The 15,315-nt window shown below is 47.4% G+C and overlaps 1 protein-coding gene across 1 annotated transcript; it reads right to left on the bottom strand.

Annotated features, from left to right (window-relative positions):
• Positions 1–14,136: 14,136 nt before the first annotated feature.
• Positions 14,137–14,661, bottom strand: LOC125947237 (uncharacterized). The gene has a single exon (XM_049671648.1). The coding sequence runs from the start codon at positions 14,659–14,661 to the stop codon at positions 14,137–14,139; it is 525 nt and encodes a 174-aa protein (XP_049527605.1).
• Between the last annotated feature and the right edge of the window lie 654 nt (positions 14,662–15,315).

Below are 15,315 nucleotides of genomic sequence, written 5' to 3'. Positions count from 1 at the left end.
AAGTGCCGTAAAGCCACGGCACGAAGCTGCTGCTTCAATTCATTGCAGGAAAAAAAGTTAACTATGTAGCAGGATCTCAAGAACTGTCTTCAGAAAGGATTGTATTTACACCATTTTGCTACACCTCCAGAATACTTTCCCAGAAATGAAGTAATATTCACTCCAAATTTAAAACACCTAAAGACTCCCTCAAGAAATGAAGTAATCTTCACCCCATTTAAACTCTTAAAGACTCGCTCCAGAAATGAAGTAATATTCACTCCAATTAGGATACCTAAAAACCCTTCCGGAAATGAAGTAATATTCACTCGAATTGGAACACCGTAAAAACTCCCAAGAGAAATGAAGTAATATTTACTCTTACTTGAACACCATAAAAACTCTTGTGAGGGATGGAGTTAACTAAAACTCCATATGAATGGAGCATATTAAAACTCTCAATCGGGAATTCGCTAGTCGACGAGGCATTTACTCCCATCTGGGATTATTTTGTTTAGTGTGTGAGAAATAAGCCTGCAGTATAAGGGCGCCGAGCCGGGCGATTTCACGCAAGGTTTTCTTTTTCTTTTTTTGTAGGCGCTGCACTGTTGGCAGTGCTTCTCACGGCCAAAGCAGCTGTTGCAGCCGCGGCTATAAACAAGGAGAGAAAATGCGAGGCAGGCGCGTCATTTTCACCGCGCATGCGTAGATGTGGTCTATTTCAAACTGTAGATGTCGCTCGTGCAGTCCCGAGTTCAACGCTCCGTTGTTCTAGACATGAGTATTGACCTCTGTACCATTGATGCAGGAATGAACTCCGGTCTTGTTCAGTGCATAGTGCACATAATCAACTTCCCAGGACGCGTGAACTCCGACGAGAACTGTCAGCGCCTGTTACTTACGCTGTACTGCGCCCAGCAGTAATCTACGCTAGTCGGCTGTCTATTTCGTGCATTCTGTTGCGAATCGGTGGAATTTCACTGCTGGCATCAACCCCTTCGTGTGTAAATTGCTGGTTTGGGATTCCACAACACAACAGCAACTACCAGCCTTCCGTAATTGCTTGTTTGGGGTTTAACAACACAACAGCAACTACCAGCATTTCGTATATAGGGGCGCAATCGCAAACAAGAGACGTTCCGCGCGCAGACTAAGGCTACGTTCTCACTTGGGAAGCGGCAAGCGGCCGGAAAGGCCAAAGTCGCCGGAAAATCTTTTCCTCGCATGTTCAAGTTGTTCACATTTGTTTTGCTACCGCCGCAGCCGCCGCGGCCGCTTTCGTCCACATCCATCTAGTCTGCGTACGTTTGTCGGCGTGGTGGCGCTCATTATCGCTTTATTTCGAGCGGTATGTTCATTCATTGACGCACCCGTCATCAAAAGTGATCATTTTGGGCAACTTCGAGTGTCATATGCGACCTTGGGTAAATTCCTCGTTGGTGTTCAGTGATTCTCCTCACACGGGCATGGTAGCACTGAGCCACAGGTTGGTGCCTAGGCATGATTATATCTCTTTAATAGCTTTTATTTACAGGTTTTAATAACATTCCATCATTTCGTATTATTGGCGGCGCCTCTAGTACACCAAACCTAAAACCCGGGCTAGCCCTTGTGTGGGGGCTCACCGAAGCCTGCGCGTCCTACATGAGACCTACGCTCCCAATCTATCGTCGCGACGAGAAAAGCACGCCGCGACTTATGCAACATACCGCGCACGTGCGAGGAGAATTATGGAGCCCCAACGAGGAATCTGCCTATCGTCTGCCATGGAAGTGGAAGAAGAAATGGCTTTTATACTTCGAGCTACTTGTTTTCTATAAATGCACAATGAATAAACGCATCGGACACCTCGGAAACGGCGGTGGTGGGTTCGCCTGGCTTTGCTAAAGTGTTAAAATTTGTGTCACGCCAAGGCAACGTCACGCACCTCCGGTCGCGCAACGTTGAATACTATCGCGAGTATTGCTGACAGTACGTTTTAGTACCACTCCTGTCCAGTGGCGTAGCCAGAAATTTTGTTCGGAAGGGGGAGGGGGGCTCACGTTGCTGCGCGGCCTCCTCCTTGTAGAATTTGCCTAGCGATCAAATACACGACAATAACTGCATTACTATTGCCAATGCCATTGTATATTAGATGCTGCAAACAAATTCTTGAACGCTACGCACTGTCAAGGAAAATGTGTATTTTTTCATAAAGGAATATATTCCTATATCCCATAAATTGTGGCAGAAATGACTGTTATCAATGCTACCACGTTTTTTTGTGTATATATTAGGTAAAGAAAATGTCACATGAACTTTAGGACTATATCAATTCGAAACCACCAAAGCGGTGCGTGCAGCTGACATGAAAAACGTAAAGGCCATGAACAGAACACGTTGAGGACAAATATTTTGATGAAACTTTGTCAATCAATAACCTTGTTTACATTTTTGTACATATGCAACGGCCAGGGAAAAACCTGAATGACGCTGTCTTTTGTTGCAATAGATTGCGCAGGAGCAGCTGTTACCGCTCGTGTATTGTAATTACACCGAGATTATAGTCGCAAGAGTGAGTACATATAAAAAGCAGGAGTTCTGCAAAATATCCACCAGAAATGCGAAGATCGAATAGAATATGCAAATGCGAATGTACAATTCTCGATAAAGGGCAAGAAAATTGTCGCTGGCGACAAAGTTCACTGCTGGTATACACAAAAGCTCGCAACAAGATATTTAAATATACGTATAAGTCTCCAGTAAATATACGTATTTAAGCAAACGTCACTGTATATAATGCGTCAACTTCACATAGGGAAGGGGTCTTAACACTTGTACATGACTCACTTTATTAATCCGAGCACGTGTCGATTGTAATAAACAGTTTGTAGTTCTGCTCGCCCGCGTCTGTCGTGTCTTCTTCGTTTGTATGTGTACTTATTTGCGCTGTATCTGAAAGTATAACTATCGCCCCTACATGACTAAAAATTAAACCTTGTAAAACAATAAAACACGTGTTGTACACGCATCTCTATCGCTTTCTGGAATTCATCTCTCTTTTTACTCCTTCCCAACATGGTTTTCGACGTTCTTTTGCGTGTGAAACCCAGTTTCTTCAATTTATGCCCTATTTGCACAACTTACTATACAATAAATCACGATCATACTCTAAGTTTTAGGTTTCGCGATGTCTTCTGACGCAGTATCCCATCAACTACAGTTGCTAAAGCTTTCGATGCTATAAATTACTGACCACTTACTAATCTGGCTTGAACACTTACTAACCAATGGAAATTAGTTTCATATAATGTAGTGATTTTCTTTTTCTACGTAATAAATCACGCGTTCCGCAAGGGTTCGTACTAGGGCCCATTGCTTTTCTTCATCTTTTATAACAATCGCCCGGCCTCATATATTCCAGCATACATATTCACACCGGTGATTGCGTGGTTTGTAGGGAAATATGTAAAGGCTAAACCCTAAACAAGTTAAATTTCGCTATTGAATCCTAACAATAATAACAATTGATGTGAAAAGGGGCACATGGAAATAAACGCAGCAACGTGTAAAAAGATGTCTATCTCTCCACGGCGACAGCGACTGAATATACACCATCAACTGAATTCACCGCAAGATTAATATTGGACATAGAAAGTAGTACAGAATTGAAGTTACCACGTATCATATTGTGGTTCCGAAAGAAACAAATTAATGCTAGACAGCGCCAAAACAAAATATATAATTTTCGATCTCGGTACACATTCCTCGACCCAGCATCGATTACACTAGTGGCGAACTCGAACAGGTAGATTCAATCGAGCACCTAGGTGTAAGACTAGACCGGTCACTTAAAGTGGAAGCCACATATAAAAACCTTCCGTAATCTTGCATCGACTTGCTTTGCATTGCATAGAACGAGGACATGCTTTAGTATTTAGCTATAAAGATAAGCCTTTTTTTTTCCTATTTTCATTGCCAGTTAACGTACTGCAGCGAATAATGGACGGGGAGATTTACTGAAAAGGAAGTTTGTTTACGCTATCTACAAGGAGACTAAAAGTGTGGCAGCAACAACAAAGATGCAGGGGCGTCTGCATGAGCAGGCGTTTGGTGTGTTGCGACACCACGCACCCGAGCACATAAGGGTAGGAGCCTCCCGCACCTAAGTGTGCGTGGTTTAGCCATGCCCGGGGAAAATGGGATCTTGGGGTTTGAGGAAGGACCGAGTGCTTGGACATTAATGGCCCCTCAGCAGAGGAAACACATCCCTTTGGCCTCCCCGCTTCACGTAGACGGCAACCCCGGACTGAGCCACCCTGGGGAAATCGATGGTTGCGTTTTCCTGTGTCTCTTTCTCCCTCCAATCTTCGTCTTTCTCTCTCACTTTCCATCTCTCCTGTCTTTACTTCGTTTTATTTACAATTTTCCGGGCAGCAAGGGTTAACCTGGTGTAGTTTATATAACCTTGGGTGTATTAGATTAGGTTATAGTGGCTATGTACAGCTGGCGTCTGCGTCTCTTTCGGGTCTAGTAGCAGCCCCTTGTTGAGCTCTGTGTTCGGTGGCTATAATTGTATCCAAAATTAAAGAATTATGTATGGATGTATTCTTGTCACGTGACTTGTTTATACTGTCATTGTTGTTTATACTGCCTTGTTTATACTGTCAAGACCCGACATGAAGAAGCTACGATTGAACATTTCTTGGAAAGATGAAGTGACCTTACAATCCCTGGTTTGAAGTGTCTAGATACCGCCACAAATGAGGAGTGCCAAATGCGCTAATGACATATGGAAAATTTTTCCCGAACTTATATGCCTCGATACATATCCACCTGGAGCTTCTGTACCGAAGTACCTTTTGAATATCCGCGACACCACTATTGTACGGAAGAGAGCCTACGGGATTCCTCATGAAAAGAAAGTATGGCTGAAACAAGAGCTGCAACAAATGCTGAACTCTGCAATAATAAGGCCCTCAACGTCACCTTTTGCGTCTCCTATACCTATTGTTCTCAAAGAAGATGGTTCACTGGGACTATGTACTGGTTATTGGCAAATCAACACACAAACATAAATATATCCATTCCCTATACCTTTGATCGACATCATTATTGATACTAGAGGATGCCAATGGTTCTCACGAACCGAGTTGTGCAAAGGTTACTTGTAGGTACCTCTCCCGGAACAATCAAAGAAGTACACGGCTTTTATAACACCATTTGATATACATGAATACAGCTGTCTGCCATTCGGTTTGAAGAACTCGGGTGCTTGATTTCAGCACATGATGAACGGGGTACTTAAAGATTTCATCGGAGATTTATACAATGTTTATGTCGATAGCTTCATCAGTTACTCCCGTATCAAGGAAGAGCGCTTTTCCCACGTCTCTCAAATACTAGAAGCGTTGAGGAAATCACAATTGAAAATAAACACTAAGAAAAGTGAATGCTTTTAGAGAAAGGTGGTTTTCCTTGGCAGAGTCCTGGACGGCTTCACGAAGACTACAAAGGAACAGTTCGTCCAACGAATCAAGGAAATGCATAAGCCGTAGGATGTTCCTCCATGCGTGTATTCTTGGGATTGGCAGGACGTTTTCGGGCGTTCATTAAAGACTTTGCGGCGATATCCAGGTGTCTTTGTAATGATTTGGTTTTCCTGAGTCAACGAGGGGTTGTTTACCCGGGAGAGTATTTAGACTTGCATGGTTCAAATTATTGTGGCCACCACTGAGACTAATTCACAGTGGGGGAAAGAAACAACGAAGCCGATTGTTAACAAGACATCAACATATAATTAACAGAAACTGTCACACACACAAACCAGCTACCCAAGATACTAACACTAATAGAAACGTTCATGCACTTATAAATGTGCTCACACAATAAAGAATTATATATAACAGTAAAGTTCGTGACCGGTCACAATTACCTGGCATGTGTCGGTGCCGCTGTATGGGGTGGAGTTTCCACGGCCAGTCAGATGAAGGGCGTTGGTAAGGTGAGGATAAGACGCTACTTGCTTCTTGAGGATCGCCCGCAGCTCGGCCAAGGATTCGCAGGAGGGAAGTAGGAAGGGCTTGCCTTCAGCATCATGTCACTCCTACCCACGAACACCAAAGGCTCGAGGTAGGACAGAGGCCAGATCGTCGCTGAAGTCATGAAACTCGGGCCCGCAGCCCGACAACTTCGGTTCTCCGCAAGTCTTAAGAGACTCGGACCCACAGTCCAACAGCCTTGCTCCTCCGCCAGATGCTCTTCAAGTCTTGAGGATGGGACCCGGAGCCCGAAAACCGCGCTTCGCCCACTCTGCACACCGGCTTTTCTTTTTTTCTTTTCGAACGCCGCCTTCCTTCTTCTGTTCTTTTGCTCCCTCTTCCAGAACCCGTGTGTCTTCGTGATTGGCTGTTGGCCGAGGTGCCGCGTCAGGCGAGCTCGCGCCGAATCCCGCCATTCTTTTTCTTCTTTTATGGTCACTGGCCATCCGCTGCACCAGACATGGCCACATAAGTCTTTGCACAGGACAAAAAGTCCCCCTTTTCGAAAAAAAGTCTTTTTCATGAGGAAGAAAAAATAAGCAACAAAAACTGCAGCGATGCGTTTGGACCCATGAGACTTCATACAGTCCCATGTAGTAAACATATTTAGCGACATGCAGACTTCAACAACAAAAAAGTAAAGAAACAGGGAAACATAGAGAAGCATCAACTTTCCTAAGTGCTAGATTCAATAGCTGATCCTGACCTACTCAAATAATCAGCTCCAACATTTTCGAAGCCTCTTATGTCTTCGACCTTGAAAGAATATTCTTGAAGAGCTAGACTCCATTGAAGAACTCTGCTGTTGAGATGTTTAACCCGCGACAATACATCAGAGGTTGGTGGTCTCTTTGGATTGTGAAGGTAGTTCCGTATAGAAAAACGTGGAACTTCTCGATTGCCCATACTAAGCTGAGCATTCTCTTTCAATGGCGGATTATCATGTTCACGTGGGAGAAGCTTACTGCTCGCATAGAAAACTAGATGAAGAACCCCCTCATGTTCTTGCATTAAAACTGCGCCTATGCTGGTATCAGAGGCGTCTGTGCGGAGAAAGAATTCCTTCAGGAGGTTAGGCGCCCTTACAATGGGTTTAGAGCTTAAAGCGGTATTCAGATCCTGAAATGCATTTTCTCTTTGAGGGGTCCAAATCACCCGGCTGCTTTCTCTTTTTCGTGTTAACTCAACAAGAGGTCGGGCCTTCTGCGAACAGCTGCCAGAGTGTGTTGACATGTTCCTCTCAAGTAACTGTGGCTACTAGCACGTAATCTATATAGTGCACAGCGTTATTCAAGCCAGCTAGAAGAGTGCGCATGAGGCGAGTGGAAATTGCAGAAGCTGTCCAAATGCCGAAGGGCATAAACAGAAATTGGTAGTGTCCGGATTGTGTGGAAAATGCGTTCTTGGCTCTGGACTTCTCTTCGAGTGGCACTTGCCAATAGCCCTTTGTGAGATACAGTTTTGAAAAATAGATCTTGTTTCCCACTTTCGCGAACATCAAGTCTGTCCTTGGTATTGGCTCTGCATCTGAGACTAGCACACTGTTCATGCTCTGGAAATCAATGCACGCTCGGTACGTTTTGTCTGGTTTTTTACAAGAGCTAGAGGAGAGTTGTAGAGAGAATTTGAGCGTTAGATCACGCCTAGCTGTAACATTTCATTCACTTCCCGTTCAACAATCTCCTTCATGGAAAAAGGCAAAGCATATTGCGGTGTGTTAATCGGTTCTGAAGTTGTCAACTCAAGGCAACATTCGAGGAGTGTTGTCTTGCCCAGTACTTCCGAAAGTATGTCGTTATAAGCCACTAACAGTTCTCTCAGCTCAGATCTTTGGCTTTCATCCAGGGCATCAGATGTACGAATGCTTTCGATACGAATGCCTGCTTCAGCTTTAACGCTTGGTAAGGGGGTTTCAGTTTCTGGTTCTTCTACCACGACAAACGAGGAAGTTTGGAAAGCAGCTAGTGGTTGGCGCTCTTCATACGCTTCAGCATGCTGATGTGGAATAGTTTATTTGTATACCCACGTCCAACCAGTAGTCAAAGTTGTTTTTCTTTCCGGTGACTACAAATGGTCCCTTCCATTACATCATGAGTTTGTTATCACTGGTTGGGAGAAGTATGAGCGCGCGATTTCCTATCTTGAGCTGTCGGTGACAACTGTTTCGGTCGTAGTACCCCTTTTGAGTCCTCTGGGCTTTGCACAAGTTATGGTGAGCTAACTTCAAAGTCTCTTCTAGTCGATTTCTGAGGTCGAGGACATATGCATATGTCGTCTTAGCATCTTCCTTGAGCCTGTCTCTTGTTCAGAGATCCTTGAGTATGGCCATGGTTCTTCATACTTGTCGTCCGTATATCAATTCAAATGGAGAAAAGCCGAGGCTTGTTCGTGGCACCACACGATATGCAAAAAGAAGAGGAGCAAGATATCGATCCCAGGCTTTTGGTTTTTCTTGGCATAGTTTCCGCAGCATCATCTTAATGGTTCCATTGAAGCGCTCCACCATTCCATTACACATTGGATGATAAGGCGTTGAACTGCGATGCTTGATCGCGAGTAAATTATTTACTTCTCTCATCAACTCTGATGTAAAACAAGATGCCTGGTCACAAAGGATCTCGCGTGGGAAACCGATCCTTGAGAACATCTCAACCAGCCCTTCGACTACAATTGCTGAGTCGATAGACGGTAAAGGGATGGCCTCCGGGAAGCGTGTTGCAAAGTCCACAAGAGTGAGTATATATCGGTTGCCCTTACTCGATGTTGGAGTCAAGGGACCGATGATATCTACCGCTACCCGTTCGAATGGGGTATCTATAAGCGGCATTCGTCCAAGTGGAGCCTTGCCCACTCTACCTTTTCGAAAGGTTCTTTGACATACATCGCACGATCTCACAAATCCTCTTGGACGTTGGGCCAATAAAATGATCCAAGGACCCGTTCCGTGGTTTTCCGAATGCCTTGATGCCTAGACAAGGAGTTGTCATGTGCCATATTAAGGACTTCGAGGCGTAGGCACTTCGGTACCACTGCTTGATCGATTATTTTTCCAGGGCATGTTTGATTGAATCTGTACAATAAGCCTCCATCCAGGTAGAACGAATGGGCGGTTGTACCTTTTCCCGGAATATTCTTTCCGACTTTGCTTCTAAAAACTTGAATTGTTGTGTCTTCCTGCTGCTTTGTCCGAAACATTTCTCTTGACAATTGTAAAGCTCCAACGCCCACCGGGAAACCTGGTTTCGAGATCTTGGCACCCACTATAACCTGCAGAGAACCACTGTTTTCTTTTGTAGTGTTCATTTCCCGTGATTTACTTGCTACAGAAGTAAACGAGGATGCTTTCCAGTTGGGATCTGGTTCCATGGGTTGGCGTGATCCAGGAACGTTACCTATGATCACATCGTAGAATGGTCTCTCCATGCACTTTGCGACCGAAACACCGGAGAAGTACAGTGATGAAATTTTGACTTCTGCTCCCGGAACGTTAATGGAGCTACCATCAGCCAGTAGTATCATAGACTCAGTGCCTATCATTGCTGCGTCCGGTACAAGAGCTCGTCGTACGACTATACTGTTGCTTCCTGTATCTATCAGAACCCACACGGTCTGTCCAAAAAGCTCTCCTTTCAACACCGGCATGTCAAAAGATTTTCTCGGCCAAACTCCCAAAGCGTTCGACAATTTCTCAAATTGCTGTTTGGTATCACATTCAAAGCGTTCCCGTGCATCTTTTTCCTGGCTTGGAGGTAGTATGCAGCATGCTGATGAGCCTTTGGCACCCGGTTCATTTCGTTTGCACGAGTGCACGTCGTGTCCATCTCTGCGGCAATATTCACAATATGGCTGTTTTGTCTTCATACGGCAATCCGATGTCTTGTGTTCTATCTTATCACATATGAAGCAACGGACTTGAGACTTCACACCTTGTTTCTCATTCGTTCCTTTGCCAGGACTTTGTTCTAACCTCTCCTTGAACACCAGCAAATTATTCTGCCTCTGTGCCTCCAAATTGTGATCTGCCGCTTCCGAGGCCTCATTCACGGTCTTGCAGTTTCTCTCACGAAGAAAAAGTGCCAAACGACTACGGCAGTTATTCAAGAATTGTTCTGCGACTATCAAGTCTCAAACCGCATTTAACGTCTTCCCCCGGTTTGCCAACTCCACCCAACGGTCGAAGTAGCTGAACAGCCGAGTAGTAGTAGTAGTAGTCTTTTATTGTTCCAGACATGTAATACATGGCTGAAGAGATGGGAAAAAAGACACTGTATAGCATATTGCTTGCCGGTTTCTCCAACCTGTGGTTTACTTTGCCGAAATCTCTCTCGGTAAACCTCAGCATCAAACCGAAACCATTTTAACAATGCTAGTTTTGCTTTGTTATTATCCAGGGAGTCTTCGGGCGTTAAACGACCAAACACTTTCAGTGCTTCACCACCGAGGCACAAGCTGAAAGCGGTGGCCCACTTTTCTTTTGGCCAGCCCTGTCCCGTGGCTACAGGTTCAAAGCGCTTTAAATATGCGTCGAGGTCATCTCGAGAATCATTGAACATGGGGATAAGATTATATGGATTAATGGGGGCCGAGACTTCCGCTTGGTTCGTGTGACTTGCACCATTCCCATTCCCGCTGCTTTCTCCCTACCTCAGCGAGCCTCAGACGCACATTCTTTTCTTCTAGCTCAAGGCACTGTTTGGTCGCCGCTCTTTCCGCCGCCTGTTCCTCACGCGCCTTCGCATCTTCCTCCCGAGCCTTGTCGACTTGCTCGTCCGCCCAATTTCTCAACTCCGCGCCCGGCAATCCCAAGCGCTCACCCAACGTAATAAACTCCGCCAAGCTCATATTCACTTTCCGCTAAAGCAATTTCGAACAACCGGCTTCGTCCTGTCGCGCGGACGCCAACTTGTGATGATTTGGTTTTCCTAAGTCAACGAGGGGTTGTTTACCCGGGAGTGTATTTGCACTTGCATGGTTCGAATTATAGGGGCCACCACTGCGACTTATTCGCAGTGGGGAAAAGAAACAACGAAGCCGATTGTTAACAAGACATAAACATATAATTGACACAAACTGTCACACACACAAACTAGCTAACCAAGATACTAAGACTAATAGAAACGTTCATGCACTTCTAAATGTTCTCACACAATAAATAATTATATATAACAGTAAAGTTCGTGACCGGTCACAATTACTTGGCTTGCGTCGGTGCGGCTGTACGGGGTGGCGTTGCGAGGGCCAGTCAGTTGCAGGGCGTCGGTCACGTGAGGTTAAGACGATAAGACACTTAGCACAAATGGTTTCCAGCAGAACGTATGGACACGGACAGAAAAAGGACGACGACACACGCTGGACTAGCAACTGAATGTTTATTCTTGGTTTCCCACACCTTTATAGCACATGACAGCCAATGCTTTTTCCTTTTGTCATGCCGGTTATCCGTCTTTCAGGGCGAAGTGTCGTCTTTGCGCAAGTAGTTTTTTTCTTTTTGTGTTAGTAGTATCGAGGGTGTACTGATGCATGATTGCCCGCTCCTGTCAATGGCCATGGCTTCTAAAATTTCGCGCGTCAGCTTGTCTTTACTTTTTTCTAAAACCTGTATGTCCTAAAGTTGTACGGTGCAATGATGCTGGCGATGATGAAAAGCGAGATGCCCAGCGGAGATTCCTTCTAAAGATGCTGCATGCTCTCTTGTCCTGTCATTGACACACCTGCCTGTTTGTCCTATATATCTTTGGCCACATGATAAAGGTATATCATATATCACCCCTGTTTTGCAGGTAGTGTATTTCTTCTGGTGGTTGATTGTGCACTGCTTATTTTTCTGGCCATTGTTGACTCGCGCACACATTGAATATGCCTTGTTTGGTGCTGAACATACAACCGTGACGCCTTCCTTTCCGGCTATCTTCTTTAGCTTATAGGTTAAGCGAAGGCACAACTGCGACCTTCTTCCTTTTCTGTTGGCTCTTTTCTTTTTCTTGAGGCTTGCTGTTCGGGAGTTTTATCTTCTTTAGCAACCCTTCGGCGACAGCTGTAAGCAGGCCTTTCGGATAGCCAGCGTTGTCCCGAACAGCAAGCCTCACGAAAAAGAAAAGAGCCAACAGAAAAGGAAGAAGGTCGCAGTTGTGCCTTATATACATGGCTTAACTCATAAGCTAAAGAAGATAGCCGGAAAGGAAGGCGTCACGGTTGTATGTTCAGCACCAAAGAAGGCGTATTCAATGTGTGCGCGAGTCAACAATGGCCAGAAAAATAAGCAGTGCACAATCAACCACCAGAAGAAATACACTACCTGCAAAACAGGGGTGATATATGATATACCTTTATCATGTCGCCAAAGATATATAGGACAAACAGGCAGGTGTGTCAATGACAGGACAAGAGAGCATGCAGCATCTTTAGAAGGAATCTCCGCTAGGCATATCGCTTTTCATCATCGCCAGCATCATTGCCCCGTACAACTTTACGACATACAGGTTTTAAAAAAAGTAAAGACAAGCTGACGCGCGAAATTTTAGAAGCCATGGCCATTGACAGAAGCGGGCAATCATGCATCAGTACACCCTCGATACTACTACCACAAAAAGAAAAAAAACTACTTGCGCAAAGACGACACTTCGCCCTGAAAGACGGATAACCGGCATGACAAAAGGAAAAAGCATTGGCTGTCATGTGCTATAAAGGTGTGGGAAACCAAGAATAAACATTCAGTTGCTAGTCCAGCGTGTGTCGTCGTCCTTTTTCTGTCCGTGTCCATACGTTCTGCTGGAAACCATTTGTGCTATGTGCAACCAACGAGCTCAGGCCAACACTATTCTGATAAGACACTACTTGCGTCTTGAGGATCAACCGCAGCTCGGCCAAGGAGTCGCAGGAAGAAAGTATGAAGGGCTTGCCTTCAGCACCATGTCACTGCAGGACCCACGAACACCAAAGGCTGGAGGTAGGACAGAGGCCGGATCGTCACTGAATTCACGAAACTCGGGCCCGCAGCCCGACAGCTTCGCTTCTCCGCCCGGCGCTCCTGAAGTCTTTGAGACTCGGACCCACAGTTCGACAGCCTCGCTTCTCCGCCCGGTGCTGTTGAAGTCTTGAGGATCGGACCCGCAGCCCAACAACCTCGCTTCGTCCACTCCATGCACCGGCCTTTCTTCTTTTCGAACGCCGCCTTCGTTCTTCTCTACTTCTGCTCCCTCTTCCAGCACCCGTGTATCTTCGTGATTGGCTGTTGGCCGAGGTGCCGCGTCAGGCGAGCTCGCGCCGAATCCCGCCATTTTTTCTTCTTTTACAGCCACTGGCCGTCCGCCGCACCATACAGGCGCACATAAGGCTTTGTACATGACACACGTGTTCCCGTCCGGCCTGCAGGCGAGCAGGGATGAGGCGCTGGCAGGCGATAGCACCTGTCCGGCGGACCAGTGTGGGACAAGACGGAAATTCCTGGCGAAGACCGGAGCTCCCGACTCCGGCAAAGGCCCGGGATGGCACCCTCGGTCAGCAGCCAGCTTCTGCTTCAGCTGTTTCAGGAGCGCTGTGGACCGGAGGTCCGGATGCAGAACGTCCAAGGGTGTCTTGACCATGCGACCCAGCAGGAACTCACTGGGGATACGGCCAGTGACATCGTGTGGCACGGTCCGGAAATATCCTGCGTCCGGAAATCTCCAGCCTTACTCTTTTTCATCTTGTCCTTGATTGTCTGTACCACCCGCTCGGCTGCAACGTTCGAAGCAGGGTGGTACGGCGGAACCATCATCCGGCGTATTCCGTTCTTCGTCAGCCAGGCCAGGTACTCTGTGCTGGCGAAAGCGGGGCCATTGTTGGATACGATGATGTCCGGCAACCCATGGGTGGTGAAGACCTGTCGCAGCGCCGCAATGGTCGCGCCTGCTGAAAGAGTGGTGACAAGTAGGACCTCCACCCTCTTCGAAAAGACGTCCACCACTACCAGGAAGGGACCCCCAACATCTACGTGCAAGCGGCAGCAGGGTCTCTGTGGGAACGACCTGGGGGTGATCTCCACATGATGCGAGGCCCGCTGGTGCGCCTGGCAGACTTGGCAGCTCTGCACGATGTGAGTGATGTCCTGGTCCAGGCCAGGCCACCAAACTTGGGACCGGGCCACAATATTCGTCGTTTATACACCAGGATGACCCACATGCAGCAACTGCAGGACCCTGCACCGGAGACTTTGTGGGATCACCACCCTGGAACCCCACAGTAGGCAGCCCTGCTGCAGGCCCAGCTCGGCAGCCTTGTGGCTGTAAGCCTGCTGCACCAACTCCTGCCCTCGGGACACCGCCTTGACCACCTGGGACAGGACTGGGTCCCGGCTGGTCGCCTGTGACACCGCAGATCTGGAGAGTACCTCCGGGTACGCGTGTTCCAGCATGAACAGTTCAGCAGGCTCTGGAGCAGCAGCTGGCACCTCCGGCAGGGGCAGACGGCTAAGGGCATCTGCAGGTCCCAGGTCCTTTTCCTGACGGTAGACCAGCCGGTAGCTGTAGGCCGCAAGCCTCAAGGCCCAGCGTATCACTCGAGGCGATGCCTGCACGGGAACCGCCTTGTCCGGCCCCAGCAGACCCAGCAGTGGCTTGTGTTCCGTGACCGCCTCAAATTCTCTGCCCCACAGGTACTGCTGAAAGCGCTCGGCCCCGAACATGAGGACCAGGCCTTCCTTACCCAGCTGGCTGTAAAGTTATTCTGCAGCAAGAAGCCGACGGGAAGCAAACGACACAGGGCGTTCCTGGCCATCCTTGTACCGATGCGCCACGACGGCTCCCACGCCGTACGGCGACGCATCTACTGTAAGGACGACAGGCTGGTCCGGATCGAAGTGCACCAGCACTGGAGGCTTGGTAATCAGCCCCTTGCTGCGCTGGAATGCCCCTTCCTGCTCCTTCTTCCAGGTCCACTGCTGACCATCTAGAAGTAAAAGATGGAGGGACTGTAGATGCGCCGACTGGTTCAGCAGGAAACTCCTGTAGAAGTGAATGAGGCCGAGGTAGCTCTGAAGCTCCTTATTGTTGTGGGGCTTTGGCGCCTTGAGAACACCATCAGCTTTGCGGGAGGCTAGAGACAGGCCAGCCTGGGAAATTACATGTCCGAGGTACTCAGCGCTGGGGCCAGGAAAACGCCCTTTTCCAGCTTGAGCTTGAGTCCGGCGTCCTGCAATCGTGCCAGGACGTTGTGCAGGTGGTCCCCGTCGTCAGTGCCAGTAACCAGGATGTTGTCCAAATACACCGCCACGTGCCTCATGCCCCTGAAGGGGTTGCCTATCTCCCTCTGAAAGATGGCCGGTGCTGAGGCCACGCCA

This window comes from Dermacentor silvarum, chromosome 7 (assembly GCF_013339745.2).
Source record: "Dermacentor silvarum isolate Dsil-2018 chromosome 7, BIME_Dsil_1.4, whole genome shotgun sequence".
NCBI lineage: Eukaryota > Metazoa > Arthropoda > Arachnida > Ixodida > Ixodidae > Dermacentor > Dermacentor silvarum.
This window is presented reverse-complemented; position numbering and strand designations above follow the sequence as displayed.

Excerpts from the sequence above, each read along its gene's own strand:
- LOC125947237 (XM_049671648.1), bottom strand. The coding sequence starts at position 14,661 with ATGTTCGGGGCCGAGCGCTTTCAGCAGTACCTGTGGGGCAGAGAATTT.